At 47.3% G+C, this 27,427-nt stretch overlaps 1 protein-coding gene across 1 annotated transcript; it reads left to right on the top strand.

The window, feature by feature from the left end:
• The first annotated feature begins 6,415 nt into the window (after positions 1–6,415).
• DUSP29 (dual specificity phosphatase 29) lies at positions 6,416–25,442 on the top strand. The gene is made up of 3 exons (XM_060236694.1): positions 6,416–6,642; positions 14,807–15,027; positions 25,168–25,442. Exons 1-3 carry the CDS (start codon positions 6,467–6,469, stop codon positions 25,422–25,424), a joined length of 654 nt encoding a protein of 217 aa, XP_060092677.1. The 5' UTR covers positions 6,416–6,466; the 3' UTR covers positions 25,425–25,442.
• The last annotated feature ends 1,985 nt before the right edge of the window (positions 25,443–27,427 follow it).

The raw sequence follows: 27,427 nt of genomic DNA, 5'->3' as shown, positions 1-27,427 counted from the left end.
ACCCCCCCATTATCCATCTGGTATCTTTCTACCTAAATGTCAGCCCAGTATTGTGTGTCCTTTCCTCTGCTGCCAACAGAAACAGCTCCCTGCCCTCCTCTAAGGGGTAAAGGTCGAGGAAGTCCCCGGTGCAAGCACCAGTCATTTCCCACTCTGGGGCGATGTCGCATCATGACGGTTTTGTTGGAAATTTTGTGAGGGAAATTATTTAAACTTTCCCAGACAGTTCAGTGGACCGCTGGGTCACAAAAGAGTTGAGAGATCTTTAATATTGAAAAATTTATTTTATTTCTAAAGGGGTAGGGACTTTGGGATGAAAATAATAACTATAGACGACATTCTCTAAGCTATCACTAACAAGCTGTTACTCAGTCAGCTCACTCCAGAACTGCCAACAGCTCTTTTTTTATTTCCCTTAAATTTGTATGCTGCCCACTCCACATACGGACTCTGGGTTCCTCACAGTCATAATATAACAATAACAATACTTTATGGTTATAAAATCAATACATACTCCTCTTTAACCATCGTTTTTCAAGCCTTCTGCTGAACATTCCATCAGCGCTAGTCTGATGGACAGGTAAACATATCTAACACTATAATGACTGAACTTTAGACATTGCCTAGACATACAATATAAATATTCAAAATTCCAATGGTTTTCACGGGACACTTTTGTTATGGGGTGGTTTGCCAATGCCTTCCCAGTCATCTACACTTTCCCCCCAGCAAGCTGGGGACTCACTTTACTGACCTCGGAAGGATGGAAGGCTGAGTCAACCTTGAGCCAGCTACCTGAACCCAGCTTCCGCTGGGATCAAACTCAGGCCGTGAGCAAAGTTTGGACTGCAGTACTGCAGCTTACCACTCTGGCCGTGGGACAGCCCTTCAAATCCTTCAAGAGAGCAATTCTGCCCCCCCCCCCCCACAACCTCCTCTTCTCCAGACTGAACCTTCCCTGTCTCCCCCCATCACCAACACTCCCTATCCCATGGTGCCTTTTGTTTATAACAGTTCACCCACATGAGGTGGGGGGGAGCTATCCGGGGTGCTAGGAAAGGCTGTGCACCACCTCTGTGTGCTCTTTCTGCTTTCACTACTGGACCCTTGAACTCAATGGATTTGCAGCAGCCTCCCTCATAGACAAGGAAGGCCCAAAACACTGACGGCAGAGAACTCCCAGAAGCGGGTTCTCTGGGGTGGAATTCTAGCAGGAGCTCTTTTGCATATTAGGCCACACCCCCTGATGTAGCCAATCCTCCAAGAGCTTACAGGGCTAGAATTCCACCCCGAATTGGTTCTGAACTATGTTACATCCCACTCAGTTTAATGCAAAGACTTCTTCCTCTAGAATGAACAATGCATTATAAGCTTGCTTATTAGCAGTGCGCATTGTAACAACCAGAAAAAGAATTATTAATCAAAGCAGTCATGAGGGGACTATGTGGAGCTAAGAAGCCAGCAGGAAAATTTGCACAGTTGTGGACATTCTTATCACATGTCTGCAGAAAGTAGCTTTAAATTAAAGACACCTCTATGCTGCCAATCGCCAGGATTGGCCTGGAGGTACCCTGGTTGCCAACCTCCAGGCTTGCCCTGAAGATCCAGTTTGGTTGCCAGTCTCCAGGTGTTACCTGGAGGCCAACCCTGGTTTCCAGTCTCCAGTAGAGAAATGAGCCACCATGAGAGCTCAATAGACTGTACATTTTAAAAAGATGATGATGATGATGATCTTGGATTTATATCCTGCCCTATACTCTGAATCTCAGAGTGGTCACAATCCCCTTTACCTCCCTCCCCAAAAAAAAACGCCCAGACACCCTGTGAGGTGGATGGGCTGAGAGAGCTCTCCCAGAAGCTGTCCTTTCAAGGACAACTCCTACAAGAGCTATGGCTGACTCAAGGCCATTCCAGCAGCTTTCCAGCAGAGGTGATGATTGTCAAGAGTCACTCCATCTTTGTTCCTCTTGCCATGTGTATCCAATTTATAATTCTACAATGCTTGTGCTGTGCTATACTGGCTTTGAAGCATCGCCGCTGCTTGTTGGGAGGGAGGGTGGCACGTCTGGGAGCTTGTTAAGTTACTATGCAACCAAGGTCAGAAGATCAGAAGAGCTGGAGGAGATGTAACCAAGGGGTGATAACGAGCACCTGGGGTGATGACTGCATAATAGTGAACCCATGCAAATGCCCCACTTTAGCTTGGCACACTTGGCTTGAATTATAACGGTTGGGGCGAGGGGTTATAAGAGCAAGGAACTGGTGGGAGAGCCAGTTCCGACAACGCCTGCATCCACCTATGATGCTAGAATAAAGATCTTGAACTTTACTTGTCTTTTCCTTGCCTCTGGGCCTGACAGTGAGCTCCCCCCTCACTGAAAGTCTTTAAGCAGCGGCTGGACAAACATTAGTCAGGGATGCTCTAGGCTGATCCTGGTGGAGCAGATGGCCTGTCTGGCCCCTTCCAACTCTGTGTGATTCTATGACCCACATGTGAACTATTGTTGCCCATGGAGTTGATGTCCTTAAACAACACAAAACGTCAGGTCTTCCAAGGATGGCTTCTACACCAGACTCTCTTCCCAGACAGAGTATGAAGAGCTTTAGAGAGGGCCCAGGGAAGGGTCTGGCCAATGGGGTTTGTGCTGGTTCTTCTGACAATATTGGTAAGCTGGATAGAGATGTTCCGGAACTGGATGGAAAGGGATTTATTTTAATGCATATATATATATGCATTAAAATAAACCCTGTCTTCTTCAAACCTGAGATTCCTGGAGGTAAGTACAAAACAGGAAAACTGCGCTTTTGCAACCAAAGGGAGTGCCAGGACTTTTAAAGTGTTGAAAGTCAGGGAAACAGAGGATTGCGCTTATTGTACTCTATTGTGGTGGGGCAGGGCCAGAAAACAGGGCCTGCTGAGTGTCCATTTTGAGAGCCAGTTTGGTGTAGTGGTTAAGTATGTCGACTCTTATCTGGGAGAACCGGATTTGATTCCCCACTCCTCCACTTGATATCCCTCTCACCTTACGCTGCTCTCATGTTCCTCTTCTCAGTGGGGCTTCCTTCCAATTTCACACTCTCTGTCCCAGGGCTGCAGCTAGTGTTGGCTTTTTCATGCAGCAAACAGAAACTGGTTTTAGAGGTTTTTGTTCACTGTGCGAAAACGCTGATGCTAGCTGCAGCCCCAGGCCAGATGGTGTGAAATCGGAAGAAAACCCTGCTGAGAAGAGGAACGTGAGAGCAGCTTAAGGTGAGTGGGAAATCAATCTCTGTTTAAAAACCTCCAAGGAAGGAGAGCCCACCACCTCCCGAGGAAGCCTGTTTCACTGAGGAACCACTCTAATGGTCAGGAAGTTCTTCCTCATGTTGAGCTGGAAACTCTTTTGATTTAATTTCAACCCATTGGTTCTGGTCCTACCTTCTGAGGCCACAGAAAACAATTCCACACCATCCTCTATAGGACAGCCCTTCAAGGACTTGAAGATGGTGATCCTATCACCTCTCAGCCGTCTCCTCTCCAGGCTAAACATGCCCAGCTCCTTCAACCTTTCCTAATAGGACTCGGTCTCCAGACCCCTCACCATCTTCGTCACTCTCCTCTGGACCCGTTCCAGCTTGTCTATATTCTATATTCTTGTTTTTCTCCTTCCAAAAAGCATGCAAACCTTGAACATTTCTGCAATGGGAGTTCCCCATCCCAAAAGTCAACTCTGTTCCTGATGCTACCCCCACAGCAAATACGGAGCTGTGTTGAATCACTCAATGTCATTGCCACACTAGTGAAGCTCAGGAGTTGCTTTCGATTAGATGGCTATAGCCAGAAATAATCCCCAGGCTTGTAGCAGGATTGTTTCATTAACTCCGCTATGACCTTACATAAATGCTGTATGTAAAGCCTATGGTTTCCCAGAGGGACCGGTCTTTTCTCCACCACAAACGTAACTTGGAATACACGAGCCCCAGTGCTTATGTGGATTATATCCTTTATAGAAGTACGTAGAGGCTTACAAGATGACGGACAGGAATATGGTTATGATCACAGGGAAGCAACCCAAAGGAAATCTTTCTCCCACCTTTTAGGCAATGGAAATCTGGGCTTTTACTTTTCCTGGGGTTCAAGAGATGTAGTCAAGGTTTTCCTGCAGAGCTCTCCTAGCTTCTGATATATGAGTTTGGGGTTTGTGTTTTTCACACAGTTGTCGATGAAGCCACAGGGAGAGCTGATGTGGTGCAGCACCACGCTGGACTAAGACTGGGGAGACCCAAGTTCAAATCCCTCCCCTGGCATGGAAGGTCCCTGGGTGGTTTTAGGACTACCTCACAGGGTAGTTCTGAGGATAAAATGAAAAGGGGGATAAAGGGATGGATAAAAATGTGACAGACCTCTCTCCACAGCGGATTCCACAGTTGAACAACTCTTCCTGTAAAAAGGTTTTTCCCTAATAACCAGCTGGAACCTTCCCACCCTTAGTTGAAACCAGGGGTGGAATTCAAGCAGGAGCTCCTTTGCATATTAGGCCACACCCCCTGATGTAGCCAATCCTCCAAGCGCTTACAAAAAAGAGCCCTGTAAGCTCCAGGAGGATTGGCTACATCAGGGGTGTGTGGCCTAATATGCAAAGGAGCTCCTGGTAGAATTCCACCCCTGGTTTAAACCCATTATTGTGAGTCCCCTCTTCTGCTGCCAACAAGAACAGCTCCTTGTTGACCCTGGTTAGTTCTTGGATGGGAGACCACCAAGTAAGTCCAGGGATTGTGCACAAGCAGAGGTAAGTTCAAGAGTTGTGCACAGAGGTAAGCAATGCCAAACCAACTCTGAATGTCTATTGCCTATGGGGCATCACAACTCCATGACACTACTCATTGCAAGAAAATCTCTTGCCCACAGAAACCCAGATGCCTAGGTGTCAGGTTCTAGCCTTGCTTCCCTGGTTGGCTAGCTTTCTCCATGGAAGAAATGAAGCGTATAGGACACAGGAGCTTCACATATCATCTGTAGTCCAGGCACAAAATTACCACATCTCATGCTTTCTGTGAAGTAGACCAAGGTGATCCCAGCCCAACAGGGATTGCATTGTGAACATCATGACATCACAACACTCAAACCAATTATCTCTGACTGAGGATGTCTTTGAGGGTGAACAAAGCCAGTCGAGAGCGAAGGTGGAGCTTCTGAGATAGCCTTTGATTAAAGGTGCCTGTGATCTAAGCCTATTAACAGAACTTGGCTCCTGCCAGATAGAGAACTGCTATCGCATTCCCTGGGCCCTCTTTGTCGATTGAGAGGATTGGCGGGCAGTTCAAGAGTTGTGCACAATCCCTGTAAATCAACGAATGAAATGTTCTCGTTCATGCTGAGGAAGTTGCCTAACAGAGATCAAAAGTTCATTTCCTGTTGCTTCTACATCTTAAGTGGAAAAATCTTCCTGGGGAGGTGGTGGGCTCTTCTTCTTTGGAGGTTTCTGAACAAAGGCCAGGGAGCCATCTGACAGCAATGAGGATCCTGTGAACTGACACAGGTTGCATCAGTGGCTAGTTCTCGTGGCCCTTCTTACACACCCACGGAAATGCCAATCACCACTCTGAGGTCAGGAAGCAGTTTTCTCCAGGCCAGTTTGGCCAGGGATTCTGGATTTTTTTTGGGGGGGGGGGAGTTGCTATCTTTTGGGGGTGGAGCCTGCAGGGGTCACTGGGTGTTGAGGGGAGGGGTTTGTGAATTTCTTGCATTGTGCACAGGGTTGGACTAGGTGGTTCTGGAGGTCCCTTCCAACTCTAGGATTCCATGAAAAAGGGCTCAACAGAACACAGCCAAAATGCAACCACACACTTTTCTCCAGTCAGAAGAAGTAAATGCCATTGCCCTTTGCCCCTGAGAGCCAGTTTGATGTAGTGGTGAAGTGCGCAGACTCTTATCTGGGAGAACCAGGTTTGATTCCCCACTCCTCCACTTGCACCTGCTGGAATGGACTTGGGTCAGCCAGAGCTCTCTTATCTGGTAGAACCGGGTTTGATTCCCCACTCCTCCACTTGCACCTGCTGGAATGCCCTTGGGTCAGCCAGAGCTCTGGCAGAGGTTGTCCTTGAAAGGGCAGCTGCTGTGAGAGCCCTCTCAGCCCCACCCACCTCACAGGGTGTCTGTTGTGGGGGGAGAAAATATAGAAGATTGGAAGCCGCTCTGAGTCTCTGATTCAGTGAGAAGGGAGGGGTGTAAATCTGCAGCCTTCTTCTTCTTCTTTTTTTTTGGGGGGGGGGACAAAAACACACCCAAAAAGGGATTGCTTGCTGTCCCTGCCCAAACATGTGATGTGAATTGCCTCATCTTTAGGCAAATAAGCTTGTTATTACAAAGAAAGAGAAGAACTGTCTGCTTGGGAGCTTATGACCAACCTCACCTTTTCCTGCTGTTGTGTTGCAGTTTCCCCCATCCTTCCAAAACTGATTGCAAAACTCATCCCTCGGCAACCAGATGACTTCGGCAGGCCTGAAATCTGGAAAGATAAGCGCCTACACTGCAGTCAAAGTGGACCCTGATGGGGACTATTGTACCCCTGGAGCATTTGACCTGGAGCGGCTCTTCTGGAAAGGCAGCCCAAAGTACACACACGTCAACGAAGTCTGGCCCAATCTCTACATAGGAGACGAGTAAGTTACGCCAGCCATGGAGATCAAGATGTTTGCAATAAGTGGATCACAAAATATACAACAGCAGAACACAGTAGCACAAAAAAGAACTGTGTAGCAAAAACTTTTCAAACTTTTGAATTATTCAATAGGATTTTATAACTCTGAGAATAATTAAAATTACGTAGTATAAATGGACTAGATGACCCTGGAGGTCCATTCCAACTCTATGATTCTTAAAGGCAAACAACAGTACTAAATGTGTGTAGATAAACAGTCAAGACGGTAACCAAATTGTCTCAAGTAATTGATTTGAGAGTCTCTCAACTCATTTCCACTCTAAGTTCCATATGGGTACGCCTCATTTCTCACTGAAATCAATCCATAAGGATATGATACCCTGCTGACTCCGTGTTCCATAGATGTCTCCGTCTGTTCACAGAATCATAGAGTTGGAAGGGACCTTCAGGGTCATCTAGTCCAGCCCCCTGCACAATGCAGGAAACTCACAAATACCTCCCCCTAAATTCATAGAATCTTCATTGCTGTCAGATGGCCATCTGGCCTCTGTTTAAAAATCTTCAAGGAAGGAGAGCCCACCACCTCCCGAGGAAGCCTGTTCCACTGAGGAATCGCTCTAGCGGTCAGAAAGTTCTTCCTAATGTTGAGCTGGAAACTCTTTTAATTTCAACCCATTGGTTCTGGTCCTACCTTCTGGGGCCACAGAAAAGAATTCCACCCCATCCTCTAGATGACAGCTGTTCAAGTACTTGAAGATGGTGATCCTATCACCTCTCAGCCGCCTCCTTTCCAAGCTAAACATCCCCAGCTCCTTCAACCTTTCTTCATAAGACTTGGTCTCCTTCAGATAGAATTGGATCCGTAGAATAACTTTCCTAGAATCATAGAGTTGGAAGGGACCTCTAGGGTTATCTAGTCCAACCCCCTGCCCAATGCAGGAAACTCACAAACACCTCCCCCTAAATTCACAGGATCTTCATTGCTGTTAGATGCCCACCTAGCCTCTGTTGAAAAACCTCCAAGGAAGGAGAGCCCACCACCTCCCAAAGAAGCCTGTGGGAACTTAGAATCATAGAGTTGGAAGGGACCTCCAGGGTCATCTAGTCCAACCCCCTGCACAATGCAGGAAACTCACAAACACCTCCCCCTAAATTCACAGGATCCTCATTGCTGTCAGATGGCCATCTCCTCCTCAATGCATTTGTCAACTATACTTATGTGCGTTTTGGGGCTGCCCACAGCAACCCAAGCTTTATCAAGAGCTTACACGAATACAATCCATCTAACCATGAATAGAGCTACTCACGGCAGAGGGGTGTTAGCCACATCATAACTTTGGGGCCACACGCAGTATAAGTCAGCTTGTAGGGTTGGTAAATGGTACCACTCCCCCACTTCTGAGGTTAGGTAAGGAAGGCAGGGGAATCTGAGAGTGCCAGATTATTTATCGTCCTGTTGCTAGGTTTTCCAGTACCCAGGTCTGGGCAGAGGATTTTCAGGCTGCTCCCTGACACCAACCAACAGGCAGGGGAAGCCCAGCCCCAACAGCCACCATGTGCCTTCAAACCTTGGGAGGCTTAGAAGAGGCTTGCAACTGTCTGTGTTTCTGAATGTATGTATGCCTTTAAATCTTGGCAGGAAAGCTGCAGGGGGGGCGGGGCAAGCAGACAGAGCCATGTGGCTCTCAGTCCCTCTGTTGGTTTGGAGGAAAATTCCACCCCCTACGCCTTTCTCTTGTTTTTCTGAAGCAGTTGGTTGAAATACAGCAGACGGTTACATTCAGCAACATGCGTAAATTTTGCCCCAGTGAGATCACAAAAGTGTGTGCTTGCTAACTATGTGTGTGTGTTCATTTTCATTTAGTGGAAGTTTAGCTGCCGGAGGATGCAGAAATGAAGACTGTATTCAGGAGAACTGCACTGCTGTATTTTTATTTATTTATTTTAGGGATTGGGAAAATCTCCTGGCTCCCCCACCCCAAATCCCCAGATATTTTCTGAGTTGCACCTGGCAACCCTACCCATGGCTTTTTTTGAGCAGGAACAAACAGGAATGGAGTTCCAGCTGGCTTAATGTCAGGGGTGTGGCCTAATATGCAAATGAGTCCTTGCTGGGCTTTTTCTACAAAAAAGCCTTGACCCTACCCATTGCTGTCCTCAACCAAAAGCCTTGCAGGGCCTGCAGAAGGATAATAGATTCTGCAGGGCTTGGATGTCCGTGGGCAGAGAGTTCTACCAGGCCAGGGTCAGGGCTCAGAAAGTCCTACTTTCATTTATTTATTAATTAAAATACTTATTCTGTAGGCAGTCAGTTCATTTATCAGTGGGTAAAATTAAACATAGGGGGGAGCTGTCACTCCACTCTCATGAACCCTTTTCTATCTAATCTGGAGATTGGGTAGCAAAGGAGAGATGAAGGTGCACTACGCAGTTTATACTTTCTTGATATATCATTATTGTGACTGTGGATTCTCTATTTGTATAGTTTCATGTGTTCAGCATCGCATGCTTGACAAACAGCTGTATTGTCCCACACAAGACCCAGAAGACGGAAAATCATTGCAATGTCTTTTTATTCAGGACAGTCAAAATGACAAAAAAAAAAACATTGCACAAGCTTTTGAGTTCGCATGAACTTGCCATCCAGTAGACGTAGCAACAAGAAAAACTGAAGCCGGGAAAAGATCTGGAGTTGCTAGATGCTGAGAGGTGTAGCAGGAAAAGTCCTGTGTTGTCCAATTAATAGTAAATCATACTCACAAACGAGGTCTGAGGCAAGGTCAGGAAAACAGCTTTTTTATTTAACGTGCATAAGCGCTCTATACACGGGCTCCAGACCCGAGGGTCTGAGCAATGATCACAGTTACCTGCCATCCCTTATAGGGGGCCTCCACCCACGCACTACCTTAAAACACTAGTAAATCCTAGTTCCTCTTTCTCTAGAAACATTCCACCCATACCCCCACGATTTCTGGCTCCATCTCCGGCACCTGTTTTGCTTCCCCTTAGGTCCTGTTCTACCGTTTTCAGCTTGTGGTTTTGACAAGGTCAATGACCTGGCATAGTTCCCTTTTTGCAAGCTAACACTCCTTTGTTTCAAGCTGCTATAGAAGATTATTTCTCAAAAGCACTCTTACATATTTCTAACATTGCTATATCGATTAGGTATTGGTATTGTTTTTGGATCGATGCTACATTTCCCCTCTTTCAAACGGAGTTTGATTACTTATCATGACATCCACAAACCATCACACACCTACTAAAATCAACCTACTTAAAACCAAACACCAAAATCATAGGGGTGTCGTCTCCTGATGCCTGTGGAATCCTGCCATTTCCGGTAAGCCAGGATCCAGAGGGCGTTGCCTGTGGAACCTCACTGCTGCCGGTGAGTGAGGTCCAGAGGTTGGGCTTCAAGCAATCACGTCTGGGAGCAAGGCTGCACCTAGAAAGCCTATCTAGGAAAACCTCAATCAAACTGCATAGCCAAAACAATACAAAGTTCAAAACAAGCCTATAATTCAACATAACATTTCTTTCTGGGGGCTGGGTTTCCCTCATTTTAACAATTCCCCAAAGGGCCTTTCATGCATCACAAAGAACTGAATCTTCTCTCTTACTTAAGCATCACAATATATGGCCAAGGCACTGAGCAATGTGTCAAGCTAAAACTAGCTTTGGGCACATTTTGACTACTCACCCCTAGGGATCGTCTTATTTTCTTCTCTTCTTCTGGGGCAAAACAAGTCTTATGCATAGAGCTGTTGCTATCAAAGGAAAGTGGCTTCAAAACATTAAAAAAAAAAATCAAAATAATCCAAAAAATTACTCAAAAAGGAACAAAAAGAGTCCCCTCTTTGTAGCTTCATACAGAAACTTAGCAAGTTGGACTTTCTTCCGGACTTTCTTCTGGGCCCTCTCCCTTCTGGAGAGGCTCTTGCAGGCTCACACCTCATTCTGGGACTGGGACAGCTGCTTCTTCCGTGCTTCTACCATTTCCTGGCCATCTCCCTCTGGTGCAATCCGGCTACAGCCTTCAGGCGTGAAACTTCCTTGATGCCAGTCAGTTCCCCTTTGTGGATCTGCTCGATCTGCTTCGCTTCGGGGCAGCGTTCTCTCTGCCAGCTGCTTGACCCCTCTGCAGCCACCCAAGAGCTCAAGCGTCGCAGACATCAGGACCTTCGAATGACCCTTGGTTTCCTTATCTGGATCGGCCCTTCTGCTAGGGTTTCCCTCTTATCTTCGGCAGCACTTGCACAGGAAAAAGCTATTGAACCCACAGCTTCCTCTGTGGCCTTTCACTTCTTGGACCAGTTGTTTGGCTTGATGCCCATAGCCTTGCATCTTACTGGCTGAACATCAATCTTCTAACCTCCTTCAGGCTGGACTCAGCTTCCTGCTGCCTTCGCCTGATATCTGGAGCCGACTGTAACTTCGTGGTTGGTGGGCAAAATAAATCTGGTGGGCTTCACACAGGCATCTGGCTTCTGGAGGATCTCTGCTGCCTCACACGTCTTAATGGGTTTGTGCCTGCCGGTAGAGCTTGTTGGCATTGGCTTACTAGGCAGATGGGAGCCTCCCTGTTGGCATCTTACTCGAGGGCAGTTGTTTCTTCACTTCCGCAATTTTGGAGGATTATTTCAGAGACGCTCAGCAAGCACTTTAAAAGTCTCTTCTCCCTTGTGTCCAATGAATACTGTAGCCTGTCATGGGCCAGGAGCTTGGGAGCCCTGGATCTGCTGGACATCACATGATGACGGGGATTTCCTCTGAGAAGGTAAGCTGACCAGAGGCAGGGGACTTGCTTCTGGAGAACTTCTCTCTGGGAGAGCCCATAAATCTGGAACTCTTCAGCTCTTAATCAATAAAGGGGGCGAGGGTGAGGTCTAAGTGGCAAAAGAGGAAGAAGCTGGGAGCTTTGCGTTGGGCTTAAAAGGACCAGCTCCCTCCAAGGGGCAGCAAAACGCTGCTCTATATCCTGGCATTTAATTCCCAGGGGCTTCCTAACTAAAAGTGCCTTGTCCTGAAACTGAGATGCCTGTCCAGGGACAGTATATCTCACAACCATATACTACTTAAAACTACACCTTAATACACTGAAGTAAAATGGGAAACATATCAAAACACAAATGTGACATGATTAATGCTTTTAGGTGCTCTTTCACATGGTCTCACACGGCAGTATTATTGCAATCATAAAACAAAAATAAAGCACAGTTTTCCTGGTTAATAGATAGCATCTTTGGGGTCTCCAGGAATCTATCCTGGGGCAAAACACATACATTTTGCAAGTTGCTAGGTTCACACTCGCACTTCCCGTTTTTCTGAGCGAGGGTTATGCAATACTGCAGAAATATTTCACATCACCCCAATCAGCCTTTATACCCAGCTGCCTGGGGGTGCTGCGAAACCCGTCCGCGGCTTTCCACTGTTCAGCAGACAACTTCTCTGCAATCAGTGCAATTTGAAAAATTTTCAAGAATTAGGTGACCTCTTTGCCTCCAGCATTCTAGTGTGGGTCAAAACATACCTAGTCGTCACACCCCAAGTGAAATTTATAAACCGTTCTCTCTTCCACACAGTAATATATGGGCTTGTAAATTAAAGCTTGAGCCACTTGCTGAGCTCTTCCAGTAATGGTTACACAAGCAAAGGGGCAGAAGCTGCTGTGGCCCATACTAGGGCCACCATTGATCATACCAGGGGGTAGATGGCATTTTATTTCCAGGGTCCCAACATTCTGGACCTGGGTCACCTCCAAATACCAATAATCAACATCGGCCCCCCCACGAGCACATATGGGACCGCTTTAATAAGCCTACAATACGTCTCCCCCCACTGACAGACAACTAGAACACAAGAACAGGGAGGGGCAACATATATGGGATCCTATTCAGCCGCTTCTCTGTGGTCCCGGCCCACCGTGCTCACGCAGGCGGGAAACGCGGTACTGACAGATCCACTATCGCTTCAATAGCAAGTATTGTCTCAGGCACACGTCATGCACACATCAAGCATACCAGACAGATATGTCACTTTTAAACCCACAATTTCCCTAGACAATAAACACAAAATTTCCCCCAATAATTCCCTATTGGTGGCAGAAGGGTCGATTTCGTCCCTTCCCCAAACAGACAGGCGAATGACATGTAGGCTCCCCCCCAGCCGCGTTGGTAGGGAACCCTGACCTGTCAACTTCTCAAGGCAAGCACATTTTCCAGGGCGCTGGTATGGAGAGAACCACTACCCCTGCCAGCGGGCTGTACTAGGGTGCTGCCGGTGCATGCGGGTGGTTAGGCCGCTGGGATGGGCATCAGGCGACCCGTTTGGTCACCTACCCTGTTAGAGAGGTTCTATTACTGCAATCAGACTGTTTCACGTGAAGGAAATCTATCACGTTGAGCACAAGGTCCTGTACTATCAGGGCCCTGGGTTCAAGGCTCTCTACTTACACTCCGGAGTCTTCCAAGCAGAGCTGATTCCTGTTGCCCCCTCGCTGGTCCGAGATCAGGCCATCGGTCAAAGGTCAACTGAAGACAGGGCGGGCAGATGACGGTCAGCCAGAAAGAAGGCTGGGAGCTCCTTACCGTGAATCTGGTCCTCCCTGCCAACAGCAGCACTCGGCCGGGCTAATCATCAGGGGCTAAAGGCCCCTGTCCCCATCTGGGTCGCCAAATTTATGTAGCAGGAAAAGTCCTGTGTTGTCCAATTAATAGTAAATCATACTCACAAACGAGGTCTGAGGCAAGGTCAGGAAAACAGCTTTTTTATTTAACGTGCATAAGCGCTCTATACACGGGCTCCAGACCCGAGGGTCTGAGCAATGATCACAGTTACCTGCCATCCCTTATAGGGGGCCTCCACCCACGCACTACCTTAAAACACTAGTAAATCCTAGTTCCTCTTTCTCTAGAAACATTCCACCCATACCCCCACGATTTCTGGCTCCATCTCCGGCACCTGTTTTGCTTCCCCTTAGGTCCTGTTCTACCGTTTTCAGCTTGTGGTTTTGACAAGGTCAATGACCTGGCATAGTTCCCTTTTTGCAAGCTAACACTCCTTTGTTTCAAGCTGCTATAGAAGATTATTTCTCAAAAGCACTCTTACATATTTCTAACATTGCTATATCGATAACTTGTTTAATTTTAGGTAGGAAAAATCCAATGCATGGTTATAGGATGGGGGAGACTTGTCTTAGCAGTAGAATGTGCGAAAAGGATCTAGGGGTCTTAGTGGATCATACGCTAAACGAGTCAACAGTGTGATGCGGTGGCTAAAAAGGCAAATGCAATTTTGGGCTGTATTAACAGAAGTATAGTGTCCAGATGACTGGGGAAGACAATGGCAAACCACCCTTTTAAAAAGTCTGCTGTGAAAACATGAAACCAATGTCGCCCCAGAGTCGAAAATGACTGGCGCTTGCACAGGGGACTACCTTTACCTTTAGTGTCCAGATCATGTGAAGTGATGGTATCACTTTGCTCTGCTCTGGTAAGACTTCCCCTGGAGTGTTCAGTTTTGGGCACCACATTTTAAGAAGGATATAGATAACCTAGAAAGGGTCCAGAGGAGGGCGATGAATATGGTGAGGGGTCTGGAGACCAAATTCTATGAAGAAAGGTTGAAGGAGCTGGGCATGTTTAGCCTGAAGAGGAGGCGGCTGAGAGGTGATAGGATCACCATCTTCAAGTACTTGAAGGGCTGTCATATAGAGGATGGTGCGGAATAGTTTCCTGTGGTCCCAGAAGGTCGGACCAGAACCAGTGGGTTGAAATTAAATCAAAAGAGTTTCTGGCTCAACATTAGGAAGAACTTCCTGACCATCAGAGCAGTTCCTCAGTGGAACAGGCTTCCTCGGGAGGTGGTGGGCTCTCCTTCCTTGGAGGTTTTTAAACAGACGCTAGATGGCCATCTGACAGCGATGAAGATCCTGTGAATTTAGGGGGAGGTATTTGTGAGCTTCCTGCTTTGTGGAGGGGTTAGACTAGATGACCCTGGAGGTCCCTTCCAATTCTATGATTCTGTGAATTGCTGGAGGTGATTCCTGCACTCGCCTTCTGGGAAGAAGTAAACAACAGACACAGATTTCAATAACCAAATCCAGTTCGATTTAAATGTCATACCAATATCATTCTTGACAAATACTCATTTCTCTTTCTGAACAGAAAAACAGCCCTTGATCGTTACAGCCTTGAGAAAGCTGGCTTTACCCACGTCCTCAATGCTGCCCACGGCCGGTGGAACGTGGACACTGGACCAGAATACTACAGGGACATGGCCATTGAATATCACGGCGTGGAGGCTGATGATCTCCCCACCTTCGATCTTAGCCCGTTTTTTTACTCTGCTGCGGAGTTCATCGATCATGCTCTCCAGAATGAAACAAGTAAGGCTCTGGATTTTTGGCAGTGGTGCCATCTGCGCTGAACATGAGCCATTTAGGCTGCATGCACCTGTTACCCTATTTATTTATGAATGTAATTTATATCCCGCCCTCCTAGTCAGAATGCAGATACTGCTTCCAGGTAGAAAATCACATATATTCTGTAAATTTGTGACCAATAGGATACCCTTATGGAATGCTGGCCTTTATTTAATCGCTACTTCCTTCCGGTCTGTGGCCACAACCCCTTTTCCAGTGAAGAGATAGACCAGGGGTGGCCAAACTTGCTTAACATAAGAGCAACACAGAATAAACCTCAAATGTCTGAGAGCCACAAGGAAGGAAGGAAGATTGGGAAGATGGATGGATGGATGGATGGATGGATGGATGGATGGATGGATGGATGGATGGATGGATGGATGGATGGACGGACAGATGATGATGGATGATAGATAGATAGATAGATAGATAGATAGATAGATAGATAGATAGATAGATAGATAGATAGATAGATAGATAGATAGATAGATAAAAGGAAGAAAGGAAAGAAGGAAGGAAGGAGGGGAGAGGTGGAAGGGAGAGGAAGCAACTTTAAATACATTCTCCAAGCTGCTGGCTGTCTTGGCTTGGAAAGTGATTTAAAGAGAGAAACGCCTTCTCCAAGTTGGATGATGGGGCAGTGGGGGCTTCAAGAGCCACACAATATGTGTGAAAGAGCCACATGTAGCTCCCAAGCCACAGTTTGGCCACCCCTGAGATAGACCAATTTCACAGTAGGGCTTGTTCTGGGTGGAGAACCCTTTTGCCCCCAGCGCTTCTCTCTATTGTCACGCAAGCTGCTGTAGAGCTGTGAGTTGGCGCGCCACCCTCCCACGGCAAGCAGAAACTGCTTGTAAGAGGTCTTGCTTGCCATGGGAAAGTGGTGCGCCAACTCACAGCTCTATGGCAGTTTGTGTGAAAATGCAGAGAAGTGCCAGGAGCAAAAAGGCTCTCTACCTAGAACAAGCCAAGTACAACATCGATCATACCATAATAGAACATACCCCTGAGCATATATAAAGTATCTTTTCAGCACTGAATTTCTGCAATCTGTCCACATATGCTTAGAATTCGGGAGCTGGCCTTATTTTCCCCAAAGGAGACAGGATGCAAAGTGTTGGCATATCAGGACACAACAGGGTTTCTGTGGGTGTATTTCCCATCCCACCGGCCAGCAGCTTACTTACCTGGCCTTGGGTTAGGTGTGTGGAGACATCCTTCAAGACTCCTTTATTTGGTATTGCTCAGAAATTCATGGCTTCCATTTAGCATCCTTTCCTTGTCATGGAAGAGCCCCGTGCCACAGAGTGGTAAAGCTGCAGTACTACAGTCTGAGTTCTCTGCTCATGACCTGAGTTCGATCCCAGCGGAAGCTGTGTTCAGGTAGCTGACTCCAGGTTGACTCAGCCTTCCATCCTTCCAAGGTCGATCAAATGAGTACCCAGTTTGCTGTGAGGGGGGCGGGAAGTGTAGATGACTGCGGAAGGCAATGGCAAAATCACTCCGTAACGAAAAGTCTGCTGTGAAAACGTCGTGATGCAATGTCACCCCAGAGTCGGGAACAACTGGTGTTTGCACAGAGGACTACCTTTGCTTTCTTACACAACGTATTTCAAGCAAGTAGGCCAAAGTTTCTTACTCCTAAAAGAAGTGTAGTAAGCCTTCTCATCTGCATTTTGGATAACCAGTCCATAGACAATAAAATATATGGACAGTTGGTATCAGTTTATCAGCAGACTCTTTTACATGTGGAAATTAATTATTTCCACTCCACTGACTCCTTGTTACATAGTTTTCAGTGTACTGACAACAAACTCCCTGCACAAAGACACTACATATCCAGATTCCTGAACTTTGCATGTGATTTTCACATGCACAATAGATGCCCTTGCCTAGAGAACAGACATAATGCAGTTATTGAGATATCCTTATTCTGAAATTATCAATCCCAGACATCAGAAGAGCCCCTGCTGGGTCAGACCAGTGAAAGTCCATCTAGTCCAGCCTCCTATCTCACCCAGTGGCCAACCAGTTCCTCTGGAGGGCCAACAACAGCGCAGAGAGTCCGAGGCCTTCCCCTGAGAAGAACCTCAGAAGAGCCCTGCTGGATCAGACCAGTGAGGGTCCATCTAGTCCAGCCTCCTGTCTCACACAGTGGCCAACCTGGAGGGCCCACAACAGGGCAGAGAGGCTGAGGCCTTCCCCCCTGAGCAGAACGTCAGAAGAGCTCTGCTGGATCAGACCAGTGAGGGTCCATCTAGTCCAGCCTCCTGTCTCACCCAGTGGCCAGCCAGTTCCTCTGGAGGGCTAACAACAGGGCAGAGAGGCTGAGGCCTTCCCCTGAGAAGAACCTCAGAAGAGCCCTGCTGGATCAGACCAGTGAGGGTCCATCTAGTCCAGCCTCCTGTCTCACACAGTGGCCAGCTAGTCCCTCTGGAGGGCCAACAACAGGGCAGAGAGGCCAAGGCCTTCCCCTGAGAAGAACCTCAGAAGAGCCCTGCTGGATCAGACCAGTGAGGGTCCATCTAGTCCAGCCTCCTGTCTCACCCAGTGGCCAGCCAGTTCCTCTGGAGGGCCAACAACAGGGCAGAGAGGCTGAGGCCTTCCCCTGAGAAGAACCTCAGAAGAGCCCTGCTGGATCAGACCAGTGAGGGTCCATCTAGTCCAGCCTCCTGTCTCACACAGTGGCCAACCTGGAGGGCCCACAACAGGGCAGAGAGGCTGAGGCCTTCCCCCCTGAGCAGAACGTCAGAAGAGCTCTGCTGGATCAGACCAGTGAGGGTCCATCTAGTCCAGTCTCCTGTCTCACCTAGTGGCCAGCCAGTTCCTCTGGAGGGCCAACAACAGCGCAGAGAGGCTGAGGCCTTCCCCTGAGAAGAACCTCAGAAGAGCCCTGCTGGATCAGACCAGTGAGGGTCCATCTAGTCCAGCCTCCTGTCTCACACAGGGGCCAGCCAGTTCCTCTGGAGCGCCCACAACAGGGCAGAGACTGTCCCCTGATGTTGCCTTCTGGCTCTGGGATTCAAAGGCCAACTGACTCTGAACATGGAGGTTCCCTTTAGTCACCATGGCTAGTAGCCAGTGATGGACCAATCCTCCGTGAATCTGTCTAATTCCCTTTTGGGGATACTCCAGAGCCAAGGAGGGGTTTTTATGCACCTCTTAGTTCTTCAGATGTTGTAATAGTTGACCACATGGTCAGTGCCTGCAGTAAAATTGCTCAAACTGACTATAAAGAATGTCACAATAGAGTTGCAGCTATGTTTAATAGGAATCTTTGCAAGAAGCACGGCTTACCACCAGCCAGAAATTCATGGAAGCACAAAACAGAGAAGTTCATGGAGAATGAGGAAACAAAGATTCTTTGGGACCTCCTTTTATAAACAGATAAAAGAGCTGGAGCCGAACACCCTTGATCTCACAACTGTAGAGAAAAGGAGCAAGAAGATTTGGATCATTGCCACTGCAATTCCAGGAGAGAGGAGAATAGTAAAAGGAAGAACAGGAGAAAAATCCCAAAATCCATTATGAGTTAGAGACTCTCTGGGGAAAGAAAGTGATCATTGTGCCAGTTGAACAAAGCAGGGCTGCACCCTTAAGACCAACAAAGTTTTATTCAGAATGTAAGCTTTCGTGTGCTAGAAGCACAATCCATCAGACAATAGTATGGAAAGGCAAGCAGTCCTAAATACAGAGAAAGTGGGCAGTGAATCAGCATGCAAAATCATGGGCCGTTTTCGCACTCACGTTTTACTGGCGCCACGACCCTCCTGACGCCGGCGAATCTGCATGGATTTCGCACCAGAAGCGCCGGCGCTCCCAGAAGCGCCGGCTACTTCCGTCGCTAAGCCAGCGCAAACGGAAATCGCAAAGATGCAGGAAAACGTTTGCGCTGGCTTAGCGACGGAAGTAGCCGGCGCTTCTGGGAGCGCCGGCGCTTCTGGTGCGAAATCCATGCAGATTCGCCGGCGTCAGGAGGGTCGTGGCGCCAGTAAAACGTGAGTGCGAAAACACCCATGGAAATGTTTGTTAGCAGATTAAAAGAATCACAAGTTGGGGTCTGGTGACTGTTAGTTTGTGTTGACTGGGCTGAAATAACAACGAAGGCAATATAAGTCAGAATAGAAGACTGATGTCCATGTCATTAAGTATCCTGGGTGTGCTTGCCATTCCGTACTATGCAAAGTCTGATGAAGTGTGCTTCTGGCACACAAAAGCTTACATTCTGGATATTGACTCCTGCTTTGTTCTACTGCTTCAGACCAACCCGGCTGCCCACCTGGGTCTCTTGTGTCAGTTGTCACGGGAGCCCTTGGAGCGTGGCCAGAAGTCTCAAGAAATACCTGGGCAGTGAGCAAATAACACCAGCTCAGCTCCAGAAGTTCGTGTTGCTTGCAACTGCCGGAATCCTGCAAAGATAACCCTGCAATCTCAAATTGCAGAACACCATCTACCAGTCAGATATCTGACTGAAAATTCTTGATGATAATCACAGAATGAGGAAGAATTGCTCATCAGTCAATTGAGTTGCATTGTCCCTTTGTTTAAACATTGGAATTTGCCAGGACTTCAAGGAAAAAGAAATCCATTGCATTCTTTGAATTGTGATCGCTAGCAATGAGTGAGCCCAAACAACTGAAGGTTCTAACTGAAGGGGAAAATGGATCTTCTGAGGAGAAGGGACAGTTCGGAGCTAAATCTGTGAACAGCTGCTGCAGTTTAAAGTTCTCTAATGTGCAGTTCTCTCTGAGGGCCAGCTCACAGAACAGATCCTGGAGGAATTCTCACTTCTCTTGCAACCTGCTCAACAGGGACCCCTAGATGTATGAGCTCCTGATAAGCCCCAGATGAATGCATCTCCTGGGGAAGTCAGGGAAACTCCACTTGACAAGACACAGGGAAAGCAGCGGTGGGATTTATGCGAACTGTGAGCTGAAGAGGAAAGAAGTATGTGTGTGGGGGGGAGAGGATTTGTCCAGGAAAGCATGCAAAGAAGACGACTGCAGATTTTTACCCCACCCTTCTCTCTGAATCAGAGACTCAAAAGCAGCTTACAATCTCCTATATCTTCCTCCCCCACAACAGACAACCTGTGAGGTGGGTGGGGCTGAGAGAGCTCTCCCAGAAGCTGCCCTTTCAAGGACAACCTCTGCCAGAGCTATGGCTGCCCCAAGGTGCAAGTGGAGGAGTGGGGAATCAAACCTGGTTCTTCCAGATATGAGTCCGCACACTTAACCACCACACCAAACTGGCTCGCCAAGTCTCCCCGCCTTTCCTATCACATTTGGACAGGCTGGTGCAATATTTCAAGTCACTCCCCCCACTTGCTATCTGATCTGCTCCGCGCTTGCAAACCGGGATTTATTTTTACCCTCACCCAAGCAGGAGGAGAATGGAACCTCTTCGACAGCAAAGGGGTGGTATTCAATCAATCGTGAACTCATAGCTTGAATCCTCCCACATGCTATTTGCTGGCCTCCAGCGATGCTCTGGTTCTAAGCAGGCCTTCTAACTTACCAAGAAATGCTCAGCCTGATTGAGAGATCCGCGTCTTTCTCCTCCCCTTTTGCAAAACTGTCTCGCTGGGGATTTCAGAGCAAAAGCCTGCGGAGAAAAGCAAACACTCAGCAGCTCACTGAACGAGCTCTTAAGTTCCTGACCTCCTGTCAACCCAGGTTCTGATGTCTTTCGATGGCAGCCTGCCTGCCTCACCTGGGACGCCCCCCTCAGTTTTCAACAACTCCCAATCATAGTTACAGCTAATCCCTTGTTAAGGCTGGAAGAGGAATGAAGATGGCTTTAAATACGTCCCCCTCATACTAGGCATGGCATGGGCAGCTTTTGCTGAGTTCAGTCTAACGACCCAACTAACCCTGGGAACACCAGAACCAAGCTGGGGTTCAGCTAAGAAACCCTCCAGAGGACAAATGTGCAATCAAACCAGATAATGTTTTCCTCCTGCAAGGATCTAGCCAAAATCCACCTAGGAGTAGTTTTGGGACACCTCTTGGTCTAAGGTAGGGAGGTCAATAGTAGAGTTTCCACACCCAAAATGGGTGCACACAGGCACTCTAAAGAATCTCAAGGTTTCAGAAACAGAGAGACAGTTTGGTGTACTGGTTAAGTGCACAGACTGGGAGAACCGGGTTTGATTCCCCACTCCTCCACTTGCAACTGCTGAAATGGCCTTGGGTCAGCCATAGCTTTTGTAGGAGTTGTCCTTGAAAGGGCAGCTGCTGTGAGAGACCTCTTAGTGTCAAGCATGGAAGTTTCAAAAGAACCAAGCGATGATTTGGATACAAAGTCTTAGTTTATTGATAATCCATTGTGCTCATGGATGGAACAACTTGAAAGTGATACATTTCAGTGTATAGCAGCTGGCTTTAAGGCATAGATCAAAGAGGACAGTAGAGATAACTAGGAATTCTATCACAAGCGTGTGAATTACTACAATCATGCATTTGGCTATCTTTTGCGGTTAGCAACATCCTGAGTCCCAGGCTTGAGCCTGGGAACTGTCCCGGGAGGCACTATCTTCAAAGCAGGCATTCCTGCATTTGTTACAGGAGGTGAGAACTAAGGAATGGTTCACATAGCTTTGATATGCACCAGTAAAGTAACAGTCTAAATAATACAGCTTTATATTAAGAATAACTTGTATGCTTGACACTCAGCCCCACCCACCTCACAGGGTGTCTGTTGTGGGGAAGGAAAGTAAAGGAGATTGTAAGCCACTCTGAGATTCAGAGTGAAGGGCAGGGTATAAATTAAATTTCTTCTTCTTCTTCAATATAGTTTACATACAACCTAACACAACATGGATTTCAAAGTTGTTCCAGAATTTGTAAGACCATAGAATCATAGAGTTGGAAGGGTCATCTAGCCCAACCCCCTGCACAATGCAGGAAAGTCAGAAATACTGCTGCCTCCCTAAATTCACAGGATCTGTATTGCTGTCAGATGGCCATCCAGCCTCTGTTTAAAAACCTCCAAAGGAGATTCCACCACCTCCTGAGGAAACCTGTTCTACTGAGGAACCGCTCTAACGGTCAGGAAGTTCTTAATGTTGAGCCGGAAACGCTTTTAATTTCAACTCACTGGTTCTGGTCCTACTGGTTCTGTGGCCACAGAAAACAATTCCGCACCATCCTCTATATGACAGCCCTTCAAGTACTTGAAGATGGTGATCATATCACCTCTCAGCCACCTCCTCTCCAGGCTACACATCCCCAGCTCCTTCAACCTTTCCTCATAGGACTTGGTCTCCAGACCCGTCACCATCTTCGTCGCCCTCCTCTGGACCCGTTCCAGCTTGTCTATATCCTTCATAAAATGTGGTGCCCAAAACTGAACACAAGACTCCAGGTGAGGTCTTACCAGAGCAAAGTGATACCATCACTTCACGTGATCTGGACACTACACTTCTGTTAAAACAGCCCATTATTGCATTTGCCTTCTTAGCCACTGCATCACACTGTTGACTCAGGTTCAGTGTATGGTCCACTAAGACCCCTAGATCGTTTACGTACGTACTACTGCCTAGACAAATCTCCCCTATTGTCCCCTATAAGCATACATGGGATTTTTCTTACCTAAATGCAGAACTTTACATTTACCTGTTAAAATCCATTTTATTGGTTTTAGCCCAGTTTTCCAGCCTGTCAAGATCATCCTGGATCCTATTTCTGTATTTGCAACCCCTCCCAATTTAGTATCCTAATGTACCATACATGTACAATTTTAAATTTCAAAAGTACTTGAAATTATTTTCATTCATGTTATCTTGGAATGCTTGTCTTTTTCACCTGAGGCATGTGTCCTAGGTGTAAATTGCGTTTAGGAAGGAAAGTCTTCTTCATGTCATAATAACAATTTGTAGATGGAACTCATGTAGACTATTCAGATTCTCAAATCATGCACAAAGGCTGACTAACTTGGTCACTTGAGAACCCTGATCTGCAACCAGTAAGTTAGGATATGTATTAGGTTGTATGCAAATTTATACTGCTACTGAACCCTTGAAATTCTTTAGCACGCCTGGGTCTCATACTTTAACTGTGTGTCAATTGATTGTAAATTGATCAGTGCCTGTGAGCTCATTTTGTTGGAGTGCCTGTGTGCACCCACTTTGTGTATCAATTCATTAGCGCCTGTGAGCACATCTTGTGACTTCTAAGGTGCTTGTTCGGCTCATGAAGTTTTCTGCCATTGATTATGTTATCGGATGTATAGAGAGTGCCTTACAGAAGACTCACAGACTTGGTTAGCATTAAAATTCTACTTTTAAAGGGAGCTGAAGGCGCCACGCTGGAGCCTTCAGTGTACATGTGGGACCTGCAAACTGTTGTGTTTGGCAAAATGCGTTTTGCAGATTGTTGAACATGCAAAAGCCTGTGAGCAGTGAAATGTATCACAAGCAGTGTTCCCTTTGAGTTAGTGTGAGCTAGCTCACAGACTTTTAGCCTCCAGCTCACACATTTTTGTCTCAGCTCAGGAAGGATGACCCCAGAGTACAATAATTTATGCAGTAGCTCACAACTTCAATGCCAGTAGCTCACAACTTCAATGCCAGTAGCTCACAAAGAAGCATTTTTGCTCACAAGATTCTGCAGCTTAGAGGGAACATTGATCACAAGAGTTCTACTGTACCACTTTCAATATTCTGGAGAAAAGAGCTAGAGAAGATAGATAAGCAAAGATCTTCCTCTCTCTTCCTTCCACGCTTGTCCGGCTAGCTTTGTGGTTATCTCTACCCATCAGCACACATCCACCATGTTACAGCTCCTGCCCATCCAGTCGTTTTCCTGGGCTGAGAAAGAAGAGAGGGGGGACAGGTGTGTTCCATGACTGAGGAACTGTGACTGTGATGAGAAGTCAACCAGAATCCATCGCCTATTTGTCCCACCCTTCCTCCAAGGAGCAAAGACTGCCATGCTTGGTTCTCCTGGCCTCTAGAGCCACGGTTTTGCAATGGTTGAGGCTCGGTCAACCACTGAGTGTCATGACCAAATGGAGAGAAGAACCCCAAGCTCCCCAGTTCCAAACCAGCACTCCAAACCACGACATCACACTGGCTATTGTCTGAAAAAAAAATCTTTTGGCGATAGGCTGGACTGGAATTGAAAGTTAGCCTTAAAGTGGTGGACTTGGATTGAGGAGACCTGGGGCTGAAGGCCACTCAGAGTAGACCAGTCACATTCTGTCACCCTAACCAGGAGTGTCGAACTCATGAGGGCTGGATCTGACATAAATGATACATGGAGTGTTTTTACATTGACAGTTTGTGACCGCACTGGAAATTCACCTTTTACATTATCTCTCACAACTGTTTTGCATCGTTGCTGCCTGAAGCATCTACATTTGTTTCAGTGAGATGAGTTCTGGCACTGCTGCTGCAACGTTTTTCTTGAAACTAGTTTTGATCCAGTCATTTCTCTACAGGCTTGTATTGTCGAAGTTTCCCTGCGTTTTAAAAGACTTTTCCAAAAGCCACCACAAGGTGAAGTAATTTGCATGAGAACTGACAGCACTTGAAATTTTTACATATCATTGCTTGCCTCATCTTGTAATTTGAATTTTTATTTGTTTTTGCAGTGCTGACGTGATTTCCAAGCAATTGTATACATTTAGCTAAGCACTGGTATTCCGTCTGCCCTCTGATCAGAGACCCCGCCCCCCTCCCCCAATTGAAACACTTTCAAGAGGAAATATAGAAGTTTGGCTACGCAAAATGAGTGCAGCAAATCCACAAATGTGAAAGGAAAATAATTAAAGCAGAACGGTGGCAGGTGATCTGAAGACGCTAAAACTCTGGATCAAACTGAATGCAAAAACACCCCTTGTCGGGCTGGGCCATGTCGGGCCGGGCTGGATGTGTACCTATTTAAGATCAGGTAGCAGAGATATAAACTTTATAAAGGACACAGACAAACACAATTAAAGAATTAAAAAAAAAACAAACCTTAAAATAAAACATGCTTAAAACATGTCAGGGAACAGTCAGGGTTGATTTCCCCTCAGACTGACTGATTTGGAGGTAAATCAGAAAGGCTCCTGGTAGAGAACTTCAAGGATCTCTCTTGTCTCTCTCTCTCTCTCTTACAGATAAGCTCCTAGTCCACTGTGCAATGGGCCGCAGCCGCTCGGCCTCCTTGGTCTTGGCTTACTTGATGATTTACAAGAACATGACTGTAGTCGATGCCATAGACCAAGTGCTCAAGCACCGTTGCATCCTTCCCAACCGTGGCTTCCTGAAGCAGCTCCGAGAACTGGATATACAGCTGGCCCTGGAGAGGAGGAACACCACAAATGGGATCGATCCGAGCAGAGAACAGGAGGCCGGCACAGAGACAGAGATCTAACGTTTTCTGTGGCCCAGCGAAGAAGGACCTTAAGAAAGAGAGAAGAATCAGGGAGCTTGATTCTTTGCAGTCAAGAGAGTAAGATAGGCAGTCAAGAGAGTCATTTGTGGAGCGGGCTTGTGTGTGTGGGGGGGGGGGGAGGGAGTGGGAATCAATAGCACTTCAAATGCCTTACGGGTGTTTTCAGCGGGCAAATACACAAGTGGAGAAAAGGCGGCAGGGCCTGCAAAGAAACTGTGCTGGGGAACTCGGAAATGATGCTCTTCAGACTCTTGCTGGGGAAAGGAGGGGGTGGGGGATGCAATTACGGGGGCTTCTGTAGCCCAGAGGAAGCATACAAGGAAGGGAAGAGGTTTCACTGCACTGCTGGTAACTGATGGGCTGCTGCCAGTTTTTAAAAATGCGTGTGTGCCAGTGCTGGAATAAGCCCTGTGGAGGCTCTTAGGCAGTCAAAATTTTGGGGGACCCCTCACAAATTATCCCAGTGTTGGAGCCCTGCTGCAGCCTGCAGCCATCTTCTCAAAAGCCCCTTTGACAAAGCTGTGAGGGAGAGGCAGAGAGAGGCAAACTTGGTGATGACGCCCGCAGCAGCCGCACCAGGCAAGTCGGGCAAAGAGTGACTCAGTTGCTGGCTGTGTGTGCAGGCTGGGAGGGCTGCAAGCAGGGGGGAAACGAGGGGGGGGGGAGTTGGCCCGGGGTCCCTAAAGGCTGGGGACCCATAGGCCAGTGCCTGCTTTGCCTAACTGTTAATCCGGCCCTGGTGAGTGCGCTAAATTTTTTTAAGGCAATGCAGTTGCTCTCGTTTACAGCAAAAAAGGTCTCAACACTTAAGTATGTTCACTTTACAAGAAAGCAGGATTCCTCTCTCCCGTGCATTGGGGGTGGGGGTGGGGGGGTTAGCCACAAGGGCCACTTATATTTCCCATGCCCTGGGAAATATAAGGCTTTCCAACCTATTAAAGGATCATGCAAAGAATACGAAAGAGGGATCTCTGGAACAACTGCTCACAATCTAACAGATGCAACACATTAAAAAAAAAAAAAAAAGCAAAGTAGCAGTGGAAAGAAAAAGGGAAGAAGCACTTTCCAAGCTCCGCTTCCAGCAGCTCTTCCACTTGGCCCTCCGTAAACCTGGCCCGTGAAAGAAGAATCCAGCGGCAAGTCCATCCCAAAGATGCTGGTGGAGGCGACCTCACTGCATCTCCCTCCTTCCGGAGTTCCATCGCAACCACAGGAGCCGACTTGCATGAAGCCCCAGCATCACTTTGAATGCTCTGTCTGCACACGAGCAGGCCTGTAGCCAGAACATTTTAGATGGAGGGGCCCAGGGGATAAAAGCTGGGCAACCTGCTCCCCTGTTGAGTCATCATGGTGGTGCTGAGAGTGTGTGCACCAGTGTGTTGACGATGACAAAGCTTCAGGAGAGCAAGAAAGCACCATGAGAGCAGCATTGGCACAAGAGCAGGGAAGGCAGCAGCAGGGTGGGGAAGGGGGCATGAGAGCAGGGAAGGCAGCAGCAGAGCCCGAGAGCAATGGCAGCAAGCGATGGTGGAGGGGCCAGAAAAGTAAACTGGAAAAGATGTGTGTGGCCTTCCCCCTGCTCCCCATAGCTACAGGCCTATACGTGAGATGCCCAATGGACGACCTGCAGAGCATATCTGAACCCAGTGCTGGAGGCCATTGTTTTAGACACCTTTTAAAGGCACAAGGAAGGGTGGCACCTGGTGTTTTCCCTTGGTATGTTCTTCCAAGTGTTTCAGTTCAGCTCAAAGTTATTTGTTTATTGTTCATCTATCTACTTTCTTTATCGGCTGCCCATCTAACTGTGACTCAAGATGGATTACAAAATATAAAAACAACACAATCAGACAGCAGAAGACATCCATGGCCAGTGACAGGGATCACAAAATTAGAAAACAATGGCAAGGAAAAAACGTACATGGCATACAATGAGAAAGCCAGGTTGGTTAAGTGTGGGGACTGTAATCTGGGAAAACTGGGTT

The sequence above is a fragment of the Heteronotia binoei genome, chromosome 4, assembly GCF_032191835.1.
Source record: "Heteronotia binoei isolate CCM8104 ecotype False Entrance Well chromosome 4, APGP_CSIRO_Hbin_v1, whole genome shotgun sequence".
Taxonomy (NCBI): domain Eukaryota; kingdom Metazoa; phylum Chordata; class Lepidosauria; order Squamata; family Gekkonidae; genus Heteronotia; species Heteronotia binoei.
This window is presented reverse-complemented; position numbering and strand designations above follow the sequence as displayed.